Here is a 23,029-nt window from a genome sequence, read left to right on the forward strand (position 1 = left end):
CCAGCTTGGTGACTTGGATTTCCCTCACTGTTCTCTGGTTGATTGTTTTGTACTCTGCCTCTTCCTCTCCCTCGAAATGATCCTCTACCTCGGAATGCTCTTCCTCTTCTTTGAACAAAGCCTCCTCTACCTTGGGAAGACCCTTCTCTACCCTGTTGCTGCGATCTAGAATTCGGGCTAGAGAAATTTATTTTAGAATCAAAAGCTTGCTCAAGTGGCTGATTTGAGGACCTACCAATTCTTTCTTCATGCACTTGAAGAGAACTCATCAAATCATGAAAAGTGTATGCAGATAAATCCTTAGATTCTTCTATCGCAGCAACAATATAATCATATTTCGAGGGAAGACTTCGAAGAACTTTCTGGACAACCTTTCTTTCTTCAATTATATCTCCAAGACTTCTAATTTGATTCACAATTTCAGCAACTCGAGTTAGATAGACTTGCATACCTTCACTATCTTTCTTTGACAAGTTGTCGAACTCCCTCCAAAGAGATTGAAGCTTTATGGATGTTACCTTGTCATTGCCATGAAATCCCTTTTTCAAAATATCCCATGCTTGCTTGGCTCTCTTGACACCATGGATTCTAGGATATATGGCCTTGCTCAGTCCTTGTTGAATAAACCTTAGAGCATTTGCGTCTTTCTTTAAATTTTTCTTGTACTCCTTTTGTTGAGCCTCTGTCCATGCTTCATCATCATCATTTTGCCACTGTGGTGGTTCTGGAAAACCATCGACAACAATATCCCAAAGGTCTTGAGAAATAAAGAGAGTCTCCATTTGACTACTCCAATAATCAAAGTGCTCTCCATCAAATATTGGAACTTGATTGGCAGTATAGGAAAACATGGAAATAGGAGTTGATGCCATGTTTCTGTAGGATTAACACCTCTGCTCTGATACCACAATTTGTTGGGAAATGACAGCAATAACAAGAAAGGATTGCAAAGAGGAATTCTGAAGTTGGAAAAAAATCTAGCGATGTAGTGCTACTGCACTTCTGAAATTTTTTACTCATATGGATTTTGTTGACGTTACATAAATATTTATAGACAAGACTTAACATGAATCTAGCCTATACATGAACCAACAACATTAAATAGATACACTTCACCCTATCAAGAATACTAAAATAGGCAAATGCATGCATTATCTTGATAATAATTGCAAATTATATTTCCAACACATCGCACCCCCTCCCCTCCTCTCTCTTTCCCATTCAAATAACATTTTTACCCTTTTTTTTCTTTGTTTTTTATTTTATTTTACTTATATATATATATATATTTATTTTAATTAATTTTTATTTAGTTTTATTTTTAAATTAATTTTATTTATTATTTTTTCATTAATACTTATATATATTTTTTAATTTTATTTAGTTTTTATAATTTAGTTTTTATAATTTAGTTTTTATTTTTATTTACTTTTTATTTTGTTTATTATTTTTTAATTTTATTTAATTTTTATAAATAATAACTCCTAAAATTTATAATTAAAAGTAAACAAAAGATTATAAACATATAAAAAAAATTATTCAAAAAAATAAACTGATAAAAAAAATTGAAAAAAAATTGATTAACAAAAAAATAAAATCAATAAAAAAATAAAATTTAAAAAATAATAAATTGAAAAAAATACAAGTATTATGAAAAAATCATAAATAAAATTTATATAAAATTGAAAAAATATAATAAACAAAATTGATTAAAAATAAAACTAAATAAAATTTATATAAAATACTGAAAATAAAGTATTGATAAAAAATAATAAACAAAATTGATTAAAAAATAAAACTAAATAAAAATTAAATAAAATTGAAAAAAAAAATATCGTATTGATGAAAAAAATAATAAATTAAATTAATTAAAAAATAAAATTAAATAAAATTAAAAATATATGAGAGCTATTTTTAAATAAAATTAATTAAAAAATAAAACTAAATAAATAAATAAAAAGAAGATGATAGAAATGTCATTAGAATGGGAGAGAGAGGAAGTGCGAGGGAGGGGGGGTGCGGTGTCAAGAGAGTGGGAAAAGTAGCTCTCAACGCTAAATTAGAACATGCATAAAGATTAATTTACTTGAGACTAATTTAAAGGAAAACATTTAAATTGTACAAAATAAAAGAACTTATTTGGGTAAATAACTAGTCCAACTGAGTAGGCAATATAACCCTAAAAAGACTATAACAAATTAGTCAAAATTAGGCTAATTGACTGTCGAGATTTAAGAGTTGGATGCTCGTTCGGATCAATCCAAAATAGAACTCAAATAATTAAGAGAAGGATTTGAATTTCAATAGGGATTGTTCCGGCTCCTTGCCGACAACAGCCACGCCACTAGACAGGGTAATGTCACGTCAACCTGTAGTTCCCCGTCGATGATAAGGGCATGAAGAGATGAACACTGAACGCACGGATTAGCAAGGCGTCAGGGAATCCCGACGTGACCACTCCGACGCTCAAGTCAGAAACAAGAAGTAGAAGTGCGTAGAGAGAATTTAAGATGGTTGATTATCATACCTGCGAGATTTATATAGAGGTGGCAAGAACGATATCCTCTGATCTCTATGTTTGCAATTGGTGGTGGAGGCGAGATCGTCGGATCGATCTTGCGACAGATTCCGCGCATCTGATGGTTCAGCAACACAGGTTATCTTCTCTGGATGGTGGGGATCGTGCAGGACCAAGTAGGACGACCGGGTATATATCCTAATCCTTACGGATAAGTTACAAAACTTGACGAAAAGGTCTGTGTGATGGTCTGTTATCATCTGTCCAAGTACTTGAGGACGAGAATGGCTGATTTGTATATGCGGCTGAGATGTGTAGGTATATGGTAAGCTTAAATGGACTAATGAACTGAACTAGGTATGCCCCGAGCTCTTTGTGTGTATCGTAGCTGATGGAAGCGACGCTGGGACCAAGTCATGAGGTCGGTATGTGATATCGGGATCAAGTCATGAGGTCGGCATGTGATACCGGGACTAAGTCATGAGGTCGGTATGTGATACCGGGACCAAGTCATGAGGTCAGTATGTGATACCGGGACCAAATTATGAGGTCGGTATTTGATACCGGGATCAAGTCATGAGGTCGGTATGTGATACCAGGACCAAATCATGAGATCGGTATTTGATACTGGGACCAAGTCATGAGGTCGGCCTACGAAGTTATCTTACTGCTACAAGAATCATAGGGAATTGGGTACTGAGGTCCAGAAGAGCTCGGTTTGTATTTTAAACCTTGTGCCGACCTCTTAGTGAGGTCAACCAGGGATTTTCGTAAAACATTGAGCTTAATATAGGGGGTTGAGGAAGGGATCCAACCTGATAATGAGGTTGATCAATAAAGGGCGTATTCTATTATTGTGAGAGATTGTAATATATAAATATAAGCTTATGAAGAGCTCATCTTGGATACCAAGGTATGCGCCGACCTCTTGATGAGGTCGGCGTTTTGCTAGGTCATCAGTTTGCTCGGGGGGAAAGTATTGAAATCGATAGGAGAAGGGGTCGGGGCATTTCGGATGAAGGTTAGGAGATCTTCAGGTATTGTACTGAGGAGTGGGCTCTCCTCTTAAGGAGGTCGATTTTTCTTACCTTCTTCATGGCCTCGAGAGATCGAGATTTCTTTATCCTTGTTCCACGTCATTGCCCCATATTTTTCTCTGATCTTATTTATCATCCACGTCATCACGGTTTACTTTCGCCGGATAGGGATGAATATTTTAAAGGTTGAATTCTGAATATATATAAATTATGCTCTGAAATAAATTGAAAGAAAGATGATCTTTTTATTATAAAAATATAGAGCTCAAACATAGATTAAAAAGATATGAATTTGTATTGTACGTGTCTAAATTTAAGTTTAAACCTCTTTCTCTAAGTCTTCTTTTCATCTTGGTAAAAGAATGTCTTCTCGGATATTCAATCATCCAAAACTCAAAACAATCTCCTCTGTACACTGTCTTGGGCATTTTCTCAATTTTTTTTTAAATACTTTTTGAGATATCAACAATTTATGAAATTTAAAGCATCATTATTTCACAAAAAAAATCAAAACTATTTGTCACATAGAGAAGGAATTTTATTTTAAAAATAATACTATAATCAAATCTCACCAAATAAAACTAAATTAATAATGTCTAACTAAATTAAAAAAATATTTGGCAAAAATCAAGGGCACCCCTTGTTATTATTTTTGTCAAAAGAGCATCTAATTTTTAAAAAATATTAAAATAATATTATATTATTTTTTATCTAAAACAATTTTTATTTTAATATTATTTATAATAATTTTATTCAAGATAGATAATTTAATTAAAATGATTTATATAAATAAACTGTTACAATAATATTAAAATGAATTTGATTAAGTTAAAATAATTAAAAATGTTTTAATATATCAATACTTCAATAGATTAAAAAAATTATTTTGATATTTTTATTATTTTGATATTTTTCGATTTAGTTTTTCCTGTGATGAGAGAAAACCAAAAGCTCCCGAAAAGCAACCTCCCAAACCAGTCCCTCGAAGAATCCCTACTTGTTCCTCCGATGCTCCCACGCTTTCTGCAGCCTTCGTCGGCTATTGTTGGGTTCTTCCTGCCCACCTCCGCCCCTCGCTTCTCTTACTCCCTCCGTAGTTGTCATTTTGCCTCTCACTTTCTTCGTCTATCATCTTCCACCTCTGGTGCCAACGTCCAGCAGCAGCAGCAGCAGCGTCAAGAAGAGCATGGCCATGGCGTTTCATCGAAATTGGTGTGGTTTATTTCTCCTTGCGCGCTTTATTATAAAGTTAAAGCCTTCCTTTATTTTTGAGTGGTAGCATACTACATGAAATTGTTAAGAATGTGGATAGGTGTGTCAAAGTTGGGTTTGTAATGGGAAAATTTGATATTTTATGTACCCAAAGTGTTGGAAATTTGTGTAATTGCTGAAGCTGATGTTGCAGAGAGACCTCCAAATTAAATATAAAAAATTTGCTAGCGTTTTCAAGCAGGTTAACTCACCATACCTCAAATAGCTTGGTGGTAGGAGCCATGTTAGAATGCCATGATATTGATCCTGTGAACTTGCCTTTGTGCATTCTGAATTCTATGATTTGTTTTTTGGGATCATTCTGTTGATGGATGTACGTAGTCTAACTAATTCTATATCACAGTATCCGTACTTTTCATTTTCTGAACAGTGCAATATTTGAAGTTTCAGGGACCTGTAAAATCTGGTTTGTATCTAGTTGCAACACCAATTGGAAATCTTGAAGATATCACCTTACGGTAAGTTATGGGGTTGTCAAAAAATATTTATTATTAGTGCATCTCTTATATAATCTCATAGGCATTGTTTAGAACATTTACCAGATCATCATATATTATGTATACAGTCAACTGATTCTCTCACATATCAGCAATGGATTTAATCGGTTGGTAAATCATTGTTAAATTTAAAAGTCTAATCATGATTCTTATATGAAGATAAGTTACTTATAAGATGAGACTAAAAATGACAGGGATTATGTCAGGCAATTTTTAAAATCTGGAGATGTTGAACTTGATGATTACTGAAAATTAAAGCTCCAAATACCTTTTTAACATGATTGATTAATGAGATATAACTCATATGGAGATGTTGAACTTGATGATTACTGAAAATTAAAGCTCAAAATACCTTGTTAACACGATTGATTAATGAGATATAGCTCATATATATGTGGATGATTTTAGACTGAGAAGTGCATCTAATGTGAATTTGGTTTCAAATCTTTGAGAGAAATAGTAGAGTAAACATGTTTTGTTGTTCATATTTGTTATTGAAGAAAGATCTTGTTTTAACTCTTACAAAAATGTAGTAGCAGAATAATTAATTGTGCTTTTAGGTTTTGGAGGTATGTTGTGCGACCATGGTTGAGAAGAAGCTATCAAGGTTCACAAAACAGTGTGTATTTGTACATATAAGAATTATCTAGTTTTTAGCGATGCAATCTGTGTAATGTTGTAAGATTTTTTCAATTGGGAACATAAAACATACACAAACAATAAATTATTATTTGTAAAAATTTCATCTTCTTTTGGGTTTTCTTGTCAAAATGTAAAATCCTATCTTAGTTCTTACCATAACATTGAATTCACACAAAATACAGGGCATTGCGCATTCTTAAATCTGCAGATTTAATACTTTCTGAAGACACAAGACATTCTAGGAAGTTGCTTCTGTACTATGGAATTACAACTCCACTTGTGAGTTTGCTGCATTACTTGTAATTATTTTTCATGCCCTTGATCTGGAATGATATTATCAACTTCTATGTCTCTGAATATAAATTTTGTTTTGCAGCTTAGCTATCATAAATTCAATGAGTCTGAACGTGAACGTTCAATATTACAGAAGCTTCGACAAGGTGAAGTCATTGCACTAATTAGTGATGCTGGTACCCCATGCATCAGTGATCCTGGTATGGAACTGGTTAGTTAACCTTAAGATCTTTATTGATTAAAAAAATAATGGTAGTTTGTCGATGTCAACTACCAAGTTCTTTAGTTTATGGTTAGAAGTTGTCAGTTTGAATGCTGTGAAATAATGAAGGAATTTTATTTCAGGCAAAGGTATGTGTGAATGAAAATATACCTGTTGTTCCTATTCCAGGGCCATCAGCTTTAGTTTGTGCTCTTTCAGCTTGTGGCTTGTCTACTGATGAATTCAAATTCGGTAACCATCCATATACCCATATGTCTTGACAAATATTTATAACATTACTTTTATGTGTGAGAATTTTCTTTATGACCTTTTGTTCTTACACTTCTTTGGCATGCAGTTGGATTTCTATCCAAGCATGCAGGGACAAGAAGAGAAAAGCTTAAAGTTTCTGCTGCTGATACTGCAACACAAATATTCTTTGTACCTCCCCATAAGCTTCATCAATTTCTTGAGGAAGCATCCCTAATTTTTGGAGATTCCAGGTAGTTTATAATTCCAGATGTTATTTAAAATCTGTCTGATCTTTGTTTCTTCTCAATTTGCTTGTCATTTTTTATTATGCCTTGTGGTAGGAACGTTGCAAAGTACTAACAGTTTCTTGCTGGTTATTTTTGATGGCAAATTAGTCTCCATAGTGTTTGAACTGAGAATTGAAGCAAATTGTTCACAAGAAAGTCATGTTACCTTGATACCTTTAGTCATGTGATAAGAAATTCTCATTTGTGACTAGGAACATTATCTCATACATTCTTGTTGACCTACCATTGTGATTATTTCATTTGTACAATTGATTGTTTTACATCTTTGTGTTGAATGGAGATAGAAGTTGTCGCTAGTGCAAATTTTCAGAATTTTTTCCCATGCTACACATCAATATATATTTCCCTAATTCTTTTTCCTTGCACTTATCTTGTAATCTTGGCTTTTCTATCTTGCGAGAAAGGTGGTTTAGAAATTAACAGATTCAAAGATGCAGGAGAGATATACGTGAATTTTAGTCATCAATAATTACAATAATGGACCACAAGAAAGATGTTGCATAACAATAAAACTTTTCTGGGTTTAGCAAAAGAACTTCGGTGGGAAGGGAGGGTGATCTACAAGAAAATCAACAAGGATTTCAATAATGGTCTGCCCGAAAGTTGATCCATGTTAATTAGGTTCTGGGGGTTTAATCATACGAGATAATTTCTTTTGCAACAGTGGCAGATAATCAATGATTTCAATAGTGGTCTACAAGAATGTTGATCCATGTTAATTAGGTTTTGGGGGTTTAATCATATGAGTAATATTTAAATTTTTTTTGCAACTTTTAGATTGTTTCTTTCTTATAATTGATTCCTTTTTACCTTTCTGTGAATGATGGTTGAGTTTGTGCAAGTTTTCATAATCATTTTGTGTGTTACATATAAAAATGTAGTTTGTTATGAAATCTTCAAAGAGAGGATAGTGAAAATATAGTCAACAATAACTTCAACAGCCTATTGTGTTATGTGTGGACCACAAAAGGCTGAATTTGTTGGTAGAGATGTGAGCTAGATAGTCAATAAACATGAAAATTAGCTTCCTACTATTTTGATTTAGCTATAGGGATAACGCATCACTATTGTGCTATCCTAAGTGGAAATATTCCCAGTCAATCTAACAACCATTATCATTAATGAACTTTATTCAAATAATTAATATTCTGTGTATTTTGCATGAATTTGAAGTAAGATGTATTTTTTTATGTCAAATCCTTTTATAATAAGTAACACAAAATGCTCATGGATAGTCAAATATACTGCTTTTGATTCTCAGGGGGCATGCAACCCACATTTATTATGTATGGCAGCTTATAATTAAAGGACAAAAGTGCCATTGATGTTCAATATGACCAAACAAATTCTGTCTGTTCTTTGCTTATTATTGTGCTATTATTGTGCATCTCAATGTTCATTCTCTCTATGAACATTGTGAATAAATACTTAGATGAAATTATTTTGGACTACAATCAGGTCATGTGTTATTGCACGGGAAATGACAAAAATTCATGAAGAGGTATTTGATGTCCACCATGTTTCTAGGTGGATCTGCTCTTGGTATTAAATTTCTTAACATACCTTGTTTTCGTATTAATTCTATTGCTTTCCATTCATGTTTTAAGCATTCGTTCTATGAATAGTGATAAAGTAGTCACAAGTTATTTTTCTTGTTCGGAGTCTAGATTCAGTTCTATATATATAAAAATTCTCAATATATATTTGAATGTATCTTGCATCTCATCCTCTTCGTTTGCTGGAATCTACCTCCTTTTCTTTTCATTTCTCTTTTTTGCTTCTTTTGTTTTTTTTGTTGGAAGTACATTGTCTTCTGTTTTCAATGCGTGCAACTAAAGGCGATCTATGCTAATGATATATTGGACACTTCCATTTGTCACAGCTCTTTTCATTATCCTGGTCGCAATCATGAAAGACAAACAGCACCTTGCTTGTAGGTTTGAAGCAGTTATCCTCAACTTTGATATGTGTTCATTTTATGGATTGACTTGTACAATTTTAACAATAACACATTTGTACCCTTTGTTAGCAAGTCGAGTGGGTTGCCCAACCATTAAAGATTAAATAAAATCCTTAAATGTAAGGCCATCACAACTAGGTTCCAGGCCTACATCAATCATTGTCAAGCTTCATTGGATGTGCCAATGATGAGTTCAAAGAGCCAATTTAGTGCAAGGCATATACCTTCTATGATTGTGGGGAAAAAAAAGGTACTAGGGGTGCCCTATCAAAATTTAGAAGTTTATTTTAAATTTAATTTAACTTTTATTATTTTTGGGGGTGGTGGTAATCGGCCCAAGGAGAATACTCCACCATGGTTGGTCCTAAGCCTGGATAAAAAAGGATGGTTACGTTAGGTTGTTTGTCAATATAAAACATAGACAAATATTATATATGGATTCTGTTGGTGCAATCGACTTTCAGGGTTTTGATGGTTTGATTTGAACAATATATTTAAGGGAATTTGGTCAAGGGTGATCAAATTGATTGTAGAGTCTAAGCAAGTCAAGTTTGTCTTGAAGCTTAGAAATGAGTGAGAAGTCCAATAGGACTAGATACTTGAAAGTCCTGGTGGAAAACCCTAGGGGAGTAAACCCTAGGTAGTGGAAGTCCTGGTTGGGAACCAGGCAGTGGAAAGTCTTAGTGGGGCTAGGTAGTGGAAGTCCTGGTTGGGAATAGTTGCAGTGAATCAGTCCAAAGTGAATCAATTGGGAGTTGAACATCTTAGCGGGGCTAAGCTAGATTGGAAGTTCTAAGTTAGGGACTGGGAGAGGTTGGGTTTAAGTCCAAAGGTGGAAAGATCAGGCCTTTTGGAGAGTTGAACACTTGGACAAAAAGGAGAAGTCTTGGAGGAGTGAACTCCAATCCGGCTAAAGTTGAATCTAGTAGGTTAGGTAAATCAAGTACTAGGTTTTGCATATTTTTTGTGTTCTTTGTATGCTTTTGTTGCTAGAAGGTCGGGTAGATCGAGGGGCATGAAGTCCTAGTTGCGGAGGCAGGAACAGGTCGGGTAGACCGAATGAAGACTTGGGCAGGAAGTCCTGGTTGCGGGTGGGCAGGAAGAGATCGGAGCTTGTTCGAAGGAGAACTTGGACTAAGTTTGGAAGGTGCAAACTAGCTAAAACACAGGAAAGACTGGGTTTAAAAGGAGAGCTTCCAAGACGAGGCCTTTTGGGGAGAGCCCAATGACCATGAGAGCTTCAAGGTGACTCAAGGTCCAGACGGCTTGGGGACCCTACAAGAGCTTCTAGTCGACTGGGAGTGAAAACTCAGTCCGAAGAGGATTGAATTTACAACTGAGTCATTGGAGGTCCAATCGACTGGAGGAGCTTCCAGTCGATCGGAGGAAGTTTCCAACTGGGTCGTCGGAGGATTGAGTTTCCAACTGAGATCAGTCTCTCGGAGGAGCTTCCAGTCGATCGGAGGAGTGAGTTTCCAATTGAGCTCATCGGAGGATTGAGTTTCCAACTGAGTCTAGTCGCCCGGAGGAGCTTCCAGTCGACCAGGACAGTGCCGATCAAGCAATATAAAAAGGGATTCAAGGCAGCCTCTTCTATCATCAATTACTATCATCCATCTTCGTTCAAGTGCTCAGAAAGTACTTCAAACTCGCTTGTGTGATTCGGGAAGCGCCAGGAAGGGTACTACGACATTCAGGGTTTCCAACCGGATCTACATGAGTTTGTTTTTTGTTATCATACTTAATTGCTTATTATTTTGTTATTGTGATTGTATCTTACGAATCTTGTAAGAGGTTTCTTTGTCTTTGTAAAGTGTTCGGAAAGGAGAAAGAAACTAGTGGACTCATGGTTGAGTGCATAGGTGGAGTAGGGACCTCGGGGGTTGTCGAACCACGTTAAAATTCTTGTGTCTTCTTTTTGTACTGTTTTGTTATTATTCCGCTATTACTAACGACTTTGATAGAAAAGAAAATGACGAAAAGACGAGTACGCTATTCACCCCCCTTTAGCGTTAAATTGATCCTACAAATTGATATCAAAGCAGAACTCTTCATTGGTCTAGTCGCTTGAGGAGCAAGCTAGAGGTACATTAGTTTTAAGTTCTTTTTTCTTTTTTTTATTATTTTCATAAAAGTGGAGAAAAATAGGGAGAACGAAGGAGAACTCGATCGATGTATCTACGAGCCACCTCCATACGAGATAGAGTATTTCGAAGTTTGGAGGCCGACGATGGAGAACTTCATCCTAATGGGGGACTTCGACAGTTGAGTTGCCCGAAAAGAACCATCCTATCCAAAAGTCCCAAGAGGACCAAAAGGTAATAAAATTAATATTAAGCATTTTACCTAATCGAATTGTGCACAGATTAGGTAAATTCGAAAAAGCCTACGACCTTTGGACTCGGTTGATCAAGCTTCACGAGGACCTATCGAAGCTAGACGATCAAGTCAAACTCGAATCCAAATCGTCAACGGTCAAGGGGAGAATCCTAACCCGGATTCGATAGGTATACATTTTAATTCAAATTTTAAATCACATATAATATGTTTCAAGTGCAAGGAGAGAAGACACTATAAAAATAAGTGCTCTATTCATAAGAATCGGTCCGCACAATCAGCGATAAAGGAGGAACTGATGCTGAGCGATTCAAAGAAGCAAGGAACACGTGGTGTGCTTCAAGTGCAAGGAGACTGGACATTACAAGAACCGATGCCCACAGAGAAGATCCAAGGATTTAGGGGGAGCAATTAAGGTTAGTAATTTTAAATTTTATAAAAATCCCATTTTTGCTATGCATGCTAGTTGTAATCTAAATATTTCCGATTATGTTAGCAAATTGGATAAGTATGATAAATCTACCTTAATTTGTTCTAACCATTCATCTAATTCAAATCTAATTAACAAAAATATATTAATTAATAATAAATCAATTAATTCAAAATTAATAAAAAATAATTTGAATAATTCAAATAATAAGCAACTTAATTTAAACTTTGAATGAGTCGATCAAGACTTTGATCAAGTCGATATCAACCTTAGTCAGATCAATCAAAACCTTGATAACGTTACCCGGATCAATTAAAATCTTGATTTGATTAATCAAAAGGTTAATCCAAATAATAAATCAATTAATTTGAAAAATAATTCAAAATTAACTAATCTGAATTTTATTCATAAAAATTTTGCAAAATCAAATAAAAAGTTTACAGAATTTAAAAAAATAGAAAAACAATTTTTAAACGTTAAAAATCAAGAAAATAAGTTTTCAAAATCTAAAAATTTGAAAAATCAGAATTTAAATTTTAAAAATAAATTTTCAAAATTTAAAAATCAGAAATTGAATTTAAAAATTAAGAAAACAAGTTTTCAAATTTTGAAAAACTAACTTAAATTTTAAAAATAAGAAAAATTATGGTTTGAATTTTAAAAATCAGAAAAATTTGAATTTGAATTTCCAAAATTATAAAAATCAGTTTTCAAAAATTAAAAATTCAAAAGATCAATTTTTAAATATTAAAAATTCAGAAAATCAAATTTTGGATTTTAAAAATGCAAAAGACAAGTTTTTAAAGTTTAAAAGTTCAGAAAATTCAATATTCAAAATTTTGAAAAATGAAAATAACACTTTGAAAAATAAAATTGAAAAATTAGAAAGATTATTAAAAATCAAATTTAGACTTGGGTTACAAGTCTAAGGTAAATTCAAATGAACAATTTAAAAATCACAAACCAAGTTACAATCAAGTATCACTTAATTATGAAATAATTAATAAAATCATACTTGATAAAATAATATAAAAATTAAAATGTGTCAAAGTGGATTAACACATTCGAAGTTAACACGAAATGTATCAAATCGAGAATTTGATACATCACTAGAAATAAATACTTTAATTTGTTTGACTTGACTTGCTTGATAACATGTTCAACTTGCCATGTCCATGCATACTTTATTTAATTGCAATATGTCATGTCTCACATGCCATGCATTCTATCCATGCTTTTAATTGCTTATCCTAGAACGGATAGATAGGGCAAATATAGGGCAAAGGGGTTTGATCTTGATCAATGGTATCAGAGAGGGTTGAGATGATAGTAGGCTAAAAAACTCTGTCGATGCATGTCTAGGCTAAATCTTGAGCATTCTACCTGGTGTAATCGGCTTTGTGAATCTAGCTGAAGCTACTTCAGTCTAATCTGGGCTAGTTAGACCAAGACTTAGTATTAAGTCCCTTGGGTTGGATGTTTTAGAAAAGCTTTGTCTTAGGTATGTGGTTACTCTAATGATGTCCATTGTGACTCACCACAACTTGAAAGCTTATTCTATAAATACTGGCTTGGCGGATCCAAAGCTAAGTTTGAATCTAAAGCTAATCTAACACAAGATCAAACTTCCTTAGACAAATAATTTAATTTAATCAAATGAAAATTGAAAAACTCATCTCATAAAACATTAAGGCTACTGTGTATTGTGTATTGAGACACATAGAATGGGTGAGATGTTAGAAAAATTTAAATTGAAAATATTTTTGAAAAGGTTTTCAAAAATCTTTAGGAATATTTTATTAAAAATATTTTCAAAATAGTGATTCTACATAATGATATTTCATGTTTGATTGCATGTATTATATATAGATATATTTTTTGAAAATCTATACATTTTTGAAAATAATTGGTGTTGACCGACACTTAGCTTCTAGATCTTTAGGTCAACCATAAAACATCCAAACCTCTAAGATATATAGGATGCCTTGTGGTTAACATGGATGTTGTAAGGGGGTGTTAGGTTAAGGGGGAAGCTCTCTTGAAAGACTAAGTTTCAAAATTACATCTTTTTGATGTATGCCAAAGGGAGAGAAAAAGAGTGTTAATCCAAATTCTCTAATTTTGCATAAGACCTAATTGTTGATTAAGTAATTTAGCTTAACTTAAACATATTGTCAAACATCAAAAAGGGAGAGATTGTTGGTGCAATCGACATGTAAGGTTTGATGGTTTGATTTGAACAATATGTTTTAGGGAATTTGATCAAGGATGACCAAATTAATTGTAGAGTCCAAGCAAGTCAAGTTGGACTTGAAGCTTGGAAATGCGCGAGAAGTCCAAGTAGGACCAGATGCTTGGAGGTTCTGGTGGAAAACCCTAGGGGAGTGAACCCTAGGTAGTAGAAGTCCTGGTTGGGAAACCAGGCAGTGGAAGTCTTAGTGGGGCTAAACAATGGAAGTCCTGGTTGGGAATCTGACAGTTAAAGTCTTAGCGGAGCTAAGCAGTGGAAGTCTTGGTTGGGAACCAAGCAGTGAAAATCCTAGTTGGGCTAGGCATGGGAAGACCTAGTTGAGGACTAGGTTAAGTCCAAAGTGGGTTAGCTGAGAGATGAACACTTGACAAAGGAGAAGTCTTGTAGGAGTGAATTCCAATCAAATGAACCTAATAGGTTAGGTAAATCAAGTGCTAGGTTTTGCATATTTTGTATATTCCTTGCATGCTTTTGTTGTAGGAAGACATAGCTGAATGAAGACTCAAGATCGGAGCTTGTTCTGGAGAATTGGTCCAAGTTTGGAAGGATAAATTGCTCCAGGCGACTAGGAGAGCTTCTAGGCGACCCGAGGTCCAAGTGACTAGAGAGCTTTTAGGCAACCCAAGGTTCAGGCGACTGGGAGAGCTTCTAATCGACTGGGAGTGAAAACTCAGCCCGAAGAGGATTGAGTTTCTCACTAAGTCATTGGAGGTCTAGTTTACCTGAGGAACTTCCAATCGACCGGAGGAGTGAGTTTCCAATTGAGTCGTTGGAGGATTGAGTTTTCAACTGAGTCCAGTCATTCAGAGGAGCTTGCAATTGATCGGAGGAGTGGGTTTCCAACTGATTTGTCGGAGGATTGAGTTTCCAACTAAGTCCAGTCGCCCGGACGAGCTTCCAGTCGACCAAGGGAGTGTCGATTGAGCAATATAAAAAGGGGCTTGAGGCAACCTTTTTTATCATCAATCACTATCATCCATCTTTGTTCAACTGCTCAGAAAGTTCTCTAAACTCCGTCCGTATGATTCGAGAAGCGCTAGGAAGGGTACTGCGGCATTCGAGGTTTCAGGCCAGATTTACATGAGTTTGTTTTTTGTTATCATACTTAATTGTTTATTATTTTGTTATTGTGATTGTATCTTACGAATCTTGTAAGAGGTTTCTTGCCTGGAAAGTGTCGGGAAAGGAGAAAGAAACTAGTGGACTCATGGTTGAGTGCTTAGGTGGAGTAAGGACCTCTAGGGGGTTGCCGAACCACATTAAAATTCTAGTGTCTTCTTTTTGTACTGTTTTGTTATTATTCCATTGCTACTAACGACTTTGATAGAAAACAAAATGATGAAAAGACGAGTATGCTATTCACCCCCCTCTAGGGTCGAATAGATCCTACAAATTCATTAAATAGAAGCCTATGAAAGCAAGGAATTAAACAACTTACGAAGTTATTCAATCTGATATTGAAAACGAAGAGAATGTATGATTAATGAAGGGTAAGTTCTCTTATCCCCTGTATAAAAACAAAAGAGACATACAAAATTATGCGAATTATAGGTGCATTAAGCTAATGGGTCATACCATGAAACTTTCGAAAAAGAGTGATAGAAAAAATTAAGGAGGCTAAGGTAACCAAAAATTAATTTAAATTCATGCTTGAAAGGTTTATGATAGAAGCTATACATTTTCTTAGACAACTGATATGGTATTTATGACAGAGTTCCAAGTTAAATTATTTGGAGAATTCTAAAAAAAAGGTATTAGTATAGTATATATTGTAACAAAGGATATATATGAGGATGTAACGACAAAAGTGAAGTGTCTAAGCATGTTAACTGAACTATTTTTTATAAAGATAAGGTTACACCAAGGATTAGTTCTAAGTCCATATTTTTTTTTTCACTAGTTATGGATGAATTCATTAGACACATCTAAAATAAGTTACTATGGTGCATGTTGTTTGCGATGACATTATTCTAGTTGATGAAACATGTGTAGAAGTAAATGTTAAGTTTGAATCACGGTGAGAAACATTGAAAGTAAAATGTTTTAGGTTTAGTAGAGTAAAGATTGAATCTATGAAATTTAAGTTTAACATTATTTGATATGGCAAGGAAATTGTTAGGATAGGGGATGACCTATAACTAAGCATTTTAAGTATCTAAGTTTGTTTTGCAGAAGCATGGAGACATTGATAGAGATGTTTTACATAGAATACAAACAAAATAGTTGAAATAGAGGAGGGTGACATATGCTCTTTGTAATCGTAAGGGAGCTCTAAATTTTAAAAGGAAATTTTATAAAACGACAATTAGATCTGCTATGTTATATGAAGTTGAATGTTAGATTATAAAGCAAGTACACGAGCAAATGATGTGAATCGTAGAGATGAGAATGTTAAGGTAGATGTGCAAATATACTAGAATGGACAAGATGAAGTCGAGGTGATGTCTTTTGATGAAAAACTCTGAGAGATATGCTTAAGATAGTATGAATATATACTTAAGCAACTAATAAATGTCTAGTAGTCATGTGACAGGAGATCATGAGTATAAAAGAGGATAAAATTTGTTTAAATATAGATAAAGATATAGTGTAGGGGATAGAGTCCAACGGTGTAGAAAGATTTATATAGCCGACCCCACTTAATGAGATAAAAGGTTGATTGTTGTTGTTAACGGACTAATAGAATTAGGTGTTTGTTAAGCCAACAACACGATCCCACGATCCTTCTCTCCTAGTCTTCCTATATGCCGTCGAAGTGGCAACAATAGATGGCCACCTTTATGGTGACGGTAGGACCACCTCTTTGGTGATGACATTATTCACTCATTGGCTTCTGTCGGCACTTGCACAAACTTTAAGGTGTGACTTGTCAGCACTTGTTCACAGTATTTGTTGAACAATTTTTTAAACATAGTTTTTGATTTTCAGAAAATTATACTGCATTTCTAGTTCTAATCAATTTTATTGATCAATCTAATCAGACATTTGAAGCAATCAAATTTCCATTTTGCAAAATCAATTTCATTTTCTTTTCAAGGTCAAATATTTGCCTTCCTGTTGTTTGTTTTTCAATAATATTAATCTTCGTAGTTTCTGTATTTTTTATATTCGGATCACATTTGAATATTTTTCAAATAGTTAAAAGCAGGGAGAGGATTAGCTTTCTTAGAAATTTGATAGCATCTAACTGAATCGAGAATAAGTAGTTAGAGTTTAAATTTATGATCGTACTTTTTAACTTCCAACAAAAAATAAAAATTGTGGATAAAAAATTGTAATTGATGGTAATACTTTAGGAGAAGCTTATCAAACTTTTGAAATTGACGAAACATACACTGAATTGAACATGATATCTTACAGAATTAGTACTGAGAGGATTAAAAACTAGATCAGAAACAGCTTGAAGTTAATTAGTACTCATCATAAAGTGCGTAGTTTTAGTCAGTGAGGTTAGTGACCTATTAAATATTGAAATAATGGGAAAAACAAGTCTGCTTATTGTTTGTGATTAATCAAGTTGGTTGGTGAGCACAAGTTATGCTTGTAAGATGTCAATTTAATTGTCTTCTTCAAGTTTCTTGATTATCAATGTTTATTGTGCTTGTAGAGCAAGCTTATCAAAATTGAGATTAATACAGTCAAAATTTTCAAATTCTATTTAAAATTGATGAAAATTCTAAAGTTGGCTTAGTTGTTTAAATTTTGTATAGTTTATTATATTTCTAAAAATAAATATAAATAAAGAAGATGTTAAATTAGAGTTTTTATTTTACGAAGAAAAAGTCGTTAGTGTCATGTATTCAAACAAATTTAAATTAATAAATTTTCTTTTTGATTTTGTGTTAGATCTATTTTGGAGAGAGTTTTTCATGTGGGCGAGTTTTTTATTTTCTCATTCTCATATATTTATCCCCTTTGCTCCATTTTCATTTTAATCTTTTGGATGATTTGAGGGTAGAGTTCGCTTTTGATGCTATGTTAATTGATATCAAAGTTCAAGATCATAATCTCATTGTTATGTGGCCAGTACACACTGACAATCTGATTCGTTCAGCCAACATCTCTCCCTCCGGCGTCATCAATGTTCAATTGGTGCTGCCATTGCTCCCTCCAAACTAAAGACGATGCTACAATAGGCTTCAGATCCTTTTAAAAAATTATGTTGTTGCTATTGCACATAGTAATGGATAAAAAATAACCAAAAAAATAGAAATTAAAGAAATAGTGAAAAAGGAAAACTTATCAAAAAAAAAGAGGGAAAAAATAATGAGAAAAATAAATAAGAGAGAGAAAGTTAAAACATCTCATTTAACATCATTTTATTTTATTTTATAATTATCATTACTTGTCTATAGTTAATTGACATGATGAGAAACTACCACAATTACATCTAAATACATAATATAGATTTCAGGAGACAGATATCAAATAAACTAACGCAAACAAAAGAAGAATTTCATTATTTTTCTGAGAATGATAATTATTGTATATCTATGTGTGCTAGAACATATGCTCCTATTTTTGTTTGTAGAATGGTGAAACTATTATATTTGTTGATTGACAGATGATATTGAAAATTATTTTTATCTTTTGTATTTTAGGATATTAAGTCCATTTAAGTATTTTAGGATTATAATATAACCTCTATTGAATGAGAATGATTTGTCAAATTTGCACTTTTGTGCATTTGCTAAAAATTATTAGTGATGTGTCTAAATTATTAGACTAAGATAAGACGTGATAATCCCATCTAAAGGCATTAGTTCGCTTACAATCCATGAACTTGTAGTTAAATGAAAGAGTATGCTCACTTCTAGTGGTTGTGATTTGACTTGTCATAAGGAAGTCATATGAGTAGTTCCACAGATATGAGAGGGAATATTTCTTGACTTATTATTAAGGATAACTAAAATGTAAGAGAACAAAATCAATGCTTAATCTTGCAAAAATTAAAATTAGAAAGAACCCTCGATTGGAAGGGTCGCCCAGGATAGCATAATAAAGAATTCATGTTTAACAAACATCATGAGGCAAACATTACTTATGCATAGAAACAATGACTAAAGATGCATATGATAACTTGCTTGGAGTTGAATTCTCCTTGGTCAAGAAGAATGACACAAGTCAAAATTTGGGATAAAATTAGGGTTATTTTAAAATGTTTGAAGTTTAAAGTTTCTATGAATTCACATAATGTTTAAGAGTCATTTTAAGTTTTATAAAAATTTGTTATATTTAGAGATAAGTTGGGGTTTTTGACGACTTGGTTGCATTAAGAGTTTATAAAAGACTAGGGTCCGATGTAATAAATTATCTTTCAGGTAATAATATTTTTCTTCTTTGATGAGCTTGAGACCTTAGATCTTCTTTTGCAAATTTGTCTTACTACATCACAACACAATGAGGTTGAGAATGACCATAGAGGATCTCTTTGCATTCTATTTGGGAAAACACAATATAGAAAATTTACCAACTTTGCACATCATGATAATGCCTCAAACGTGCAAGAATTTAAGAGATTGAAGAGCCAGTGAAAGACAAAAGCTTGAGGTTCCTCCAACTCGAACCATTGTGAGATAAAAAGTGATATTTGCTGGTTGAGTTGCTCAAGTAGAAGATTTCCCCATCATATGGCCTCTTTTTCTTCTGCTCACTGGCTATGCTGGGATTAGCCTTAAGTGCTATTCCTTTGACCTAAAGAGGAGAAAACAAATTGAAACTCCTGATTTGGTTTTCCTGGGAGTCAACAGATTCAACCACTATTACTTTTGGAAGGTTGCAGATTTGGTGCACTGCATCAGGAGTGGCTAGGTTTTTAAATAAAGCCACATTCTTCACTGTCACTGTAATGCCACTTGGGACAATGCAATCAGCAATAAAACTTCTCTCATCAACAAGGAGCCATCCACAATATTATCTGCAACTTAGATGAGGGAAAGAACTTATTAGAAATGGACAGATGCATTGTGACATATGAGACAACAATGACCTTATATGACAATTTATTTAACTTTTTAATGATTTAACAATGCAAACCTTCATTCACAGTTTTTTAAAAAGATCTAACAGATAATGGACAACAAGATAAAATTGTTAAAAATATATTAATGCATCAAGTTGGAGTGTTTTGAGTATACGAGCTATAAACATGAACCATATTTGGGTTGTTGTGTTCTTGAACTTGAATTTGCTCATTTTCTGTAATAAAATAATGTCCATTTCAGTTTTGGCGAGGCACATTGGGTGAAGCAAACAAGATATGCTCAACTCAGCAGCCAAAGGGAGAAATAACACTTTTGATAGAGGGAAAGATGACTTCTGATGAGAATGAGCCAACTGATGACCAACTTGAGCTTGAACTTAAAGAACTTATTTCAAAAGGCCATAGTCTTTCCGTGGTTGGTATTGTGCTTCTGTGGCTTTACTTCTGTATTTCTTTTTCATTGGTTGGCAATCCATCTATTCAGTAATTTGCCAACATAGTTTGAACTTGTGCAACAACAAAGTCCTTAAAACAAAATATATCATTCAAATTGGCTAAGAATTTAATTTTAATATTATCCACATATTTCTCAAAAATAGTTGGAGAGTATGATAATGTATCTTTCAATTCTGATGCCAATAATACAACTCTGAGTAGCATATTTATAAAACCATTTGCACTTCTTGTTCTTGTAGTATATTTTATATTTTGTCATTTACAGTATATAATATTTTATGCATCCAATAAAGATTTCTGTGTGACACAATATATACTCGACATGGTTAGAACCAAACGATTAAGAGCTCAAGTGGATCACTGTCTAATCCGCTTTGATAATTATGCTGGTAATGGCTGAATCTCACGCCTTATCCTCTTGTAGTTCAAATGTTCTATTTTGCTATAATGCGAATATATGTATGATATATCCATTATTTCTGTACTTATGGAACGAGTCATAATGACAACATTATACCTTCTGGTACTGTTTTGTCATTTATAGACATATTTTCTCAAATAAAATGTGATGCATATATTCTGAATTCTTAAAGATCATGTCAATATAGATCTACTTGGCTTAATAAGGAAGGTAATTGTAAGATGGCTGCAAAAAAGAAAGTATGAAAAGAGTGTATCTGCAAATCATATGTTTCTCTTAGGGAAGCTATGCTAAAGAATGATTGAAGCATATTGCCTCTTATCATCTAAGTTAACTTCTTATCATATCTAACATGAGCTAGATAGATGGTCCTACCAACCTCATTTGATCAGCGATTGTAATTGTCAGATTCTTTGGTTTCTAGTAGTAACAGAAGAATTTTGACTACAATCTAAATTGATTCTTAATCAAAATATTCCCTTCTCTATGTGATCCTCATAGCTGTCTCGTTGCATTTTCATATTGGTAATATTACATTTTACTTAGTGGCCCCTTCGAGGAATGCAACCTGTTTCCAATTTCTCACCGATTGTTGTCTTAAATAGTTTAAGGATTTCTACTATTTGCTTGGATGTCTAAGTCACATCTTCAAGTGAAAATTCAAGTATTTATTTACAAGCATAAACTTGATAGATTTGTTATATGGTCGTGTATCTTTAGATCTTTAGTATCAACAGTACTAATCTTTGATAAAATTGACAGAGCTGCCATTGAAGTTTGCATGTTGTGGTACGAGATCAAAAACCTTTCTATGCTATATTTTAGCCCATATTTTCTACGTGTTTCAACATGCACAGGCAATTAGTTGAATGTTATCGCCCTTTCACTATAACAGTGTGTGTTGCACTATTCACTTCCGTTATATGGGAGGGATAGATCCCATCTACATCACTCATATCCCTCCGCATAATTTGTTACATATCCAGTGATCGCCTTTATAGTCCACTCTGTTACGGGTAACGTTTGACGATACCAAAGTACATAACTCCTTATGTAGGAAACCGTAGTGACTTCAGGTCTAAGGACTATTCATACCAATAGTCACATGAGAAAGTTTATGACACTCATATAACGATCCATGAAACTTTTTCATGACGAGTCAATTCAGTATACATTCTCTAATGTATACTCATGTGTCAACTTGATATCTCATATCCATGACTTGTAAAATCAAGTCATCCAGCTGACCTACATGTTAGTTTTAACGCATTAAAATCGTCCCTGAATATTAATGCTTGACTATGAAAGATTAAGAGTAGTGCTCTCTACATCATCTCATTATCGATTCAAACAATCGATATGATGTAGATAAGAACTAGCTACCCAAGGACATCATTATACTTAGTTATTTGACACAACAAATACAAAGTAAGTATAATAGCTAAAAATATTTGTTTTTATTAATAATAGAATATGATACAAAAGTTCTAGTCAATCATTACATAATTAGCTCTAGGGCTTCTACTAACACTGCTCTAGCGGGTCTCAACAATTCTACACTAATGAATCAAAAGTCATCGCATAAGTGGTAGAATGGGAGAAAGTATAGGATCATGGATACGTGCTAGAGGGGGGGGGGGTGAATAGCACAGTCATCTCATTTTTTGTTTGTTCGTTCTATCAGAAATACTTAACAGCGGAATTAGTAAAAGATGCAAGGACTCGCGAATTTACTTGGTTCCTAATCCCCCAAGGTTAGTACGTCCAAGGCCTATATACGGGAGGCGCCTGTACACTAGTGGTCTCCTTTCTGAAGCTTATTCCGAGGTGGAGAAATCCGTCTTATAGCCCAAATAAATAATACCAATAAATAAAACAAATTAAGATAAGTAAGGAATTAAACCAAACAAGTGATTACCGATCTAGAAGTTCTGAGCGTCGTGCACTCTTCCTGGAACTTCCCTAGTTGCACGAGTTTGGCCCCGTTCGCATTCAGTAACACCATTAGATGAAGAGGATAGCTTGTAAAAGTTGTATCTTGTTGTGCACATTTAGCCTCCTTATATAGCCCCTTCCAGGCACCTAGAATCCTTATTCAGACGCCTCCACGTAGTCCACCGATCCGCCATCTACGCAGCTGACTCGGCGCTTCCAGTCGCCTGGATTCCC

The 23,029-nt window shown here is 33.8% G+C and overlaps 1 protein-coding gene across 1 annotated transcript; it reads left to right on the forward strand.

Annotated features, from left to right (window-relative positions):
* The first annotated feature begins 4,530 nt into the window (after window positions 1-4,530).
* LOC141830071 (uncharacterized) lies at window positions 4,531-20,829 on the forward strand. The gene is made up of 9 exons (XM_074717551.1): window positions 4,531-4,767; window positions 5,218-5,285; window positions 6,149-6,245; window positions 6,343-6,471; window positions 6,606-6,714; window positions 6,821-6,965; window positions 8,481-8,523; window positions 20,225-20,398; window positions 20,770-20,829. The coding sequence occupies exons 1-9, from the start codon at window positions 4,564-4,566 to the stop codon at window positions 20,815-20,817; spliced, it is 1,017 nt and encodes a 338-aa protein (XP_074573652.1). The 5' UTR covers window positions 4,531-4,563; the 3' UTR covers window positions 20,818-20,829.
* Window positions 20,830-23,029: the final 2,200 nt, after the last annotated feature.

The sequence above is a fragment of the Curcuma longa genome, chromosome 5 (genome assembly GCF_044706935.1).
Source record: "Curcuma longa cultivar G26 ecotype Majalengka, Jawa Barat chromosome 5, ITB_CL_G26_1.1, whole genome shotgun sequence".
NCBI lineage: Eukaryota > Viridiplantae > Streptophyta > Magnoliopsida > Zingiberales > Zingiberaceae > Curcuma > Curcuma longa.

Coding starts and splice junctions, on each gene's coding strand:
- LOC141830071 (XM_074717551.1), top strand. CDS start 4,564: ATGCTCCCACGCTTTCTGCAGCCTTCGTCGGCTATTGTTGGGTTCTTC. Junction 6,246..6,342: donor ATGGAATTACAACTCCACTT/GTGAGTTTGCTG, acceptor TTTGTTTTGCAG/CTTAGCTATCATAAATTCAA. Junction 6,966..8,480: donor CTAATTTTTGGAGATTCCAG/GTAGTTTATAAT, acceptor GACTACAATCAG/GTCATGTGTTATTGCACGGG.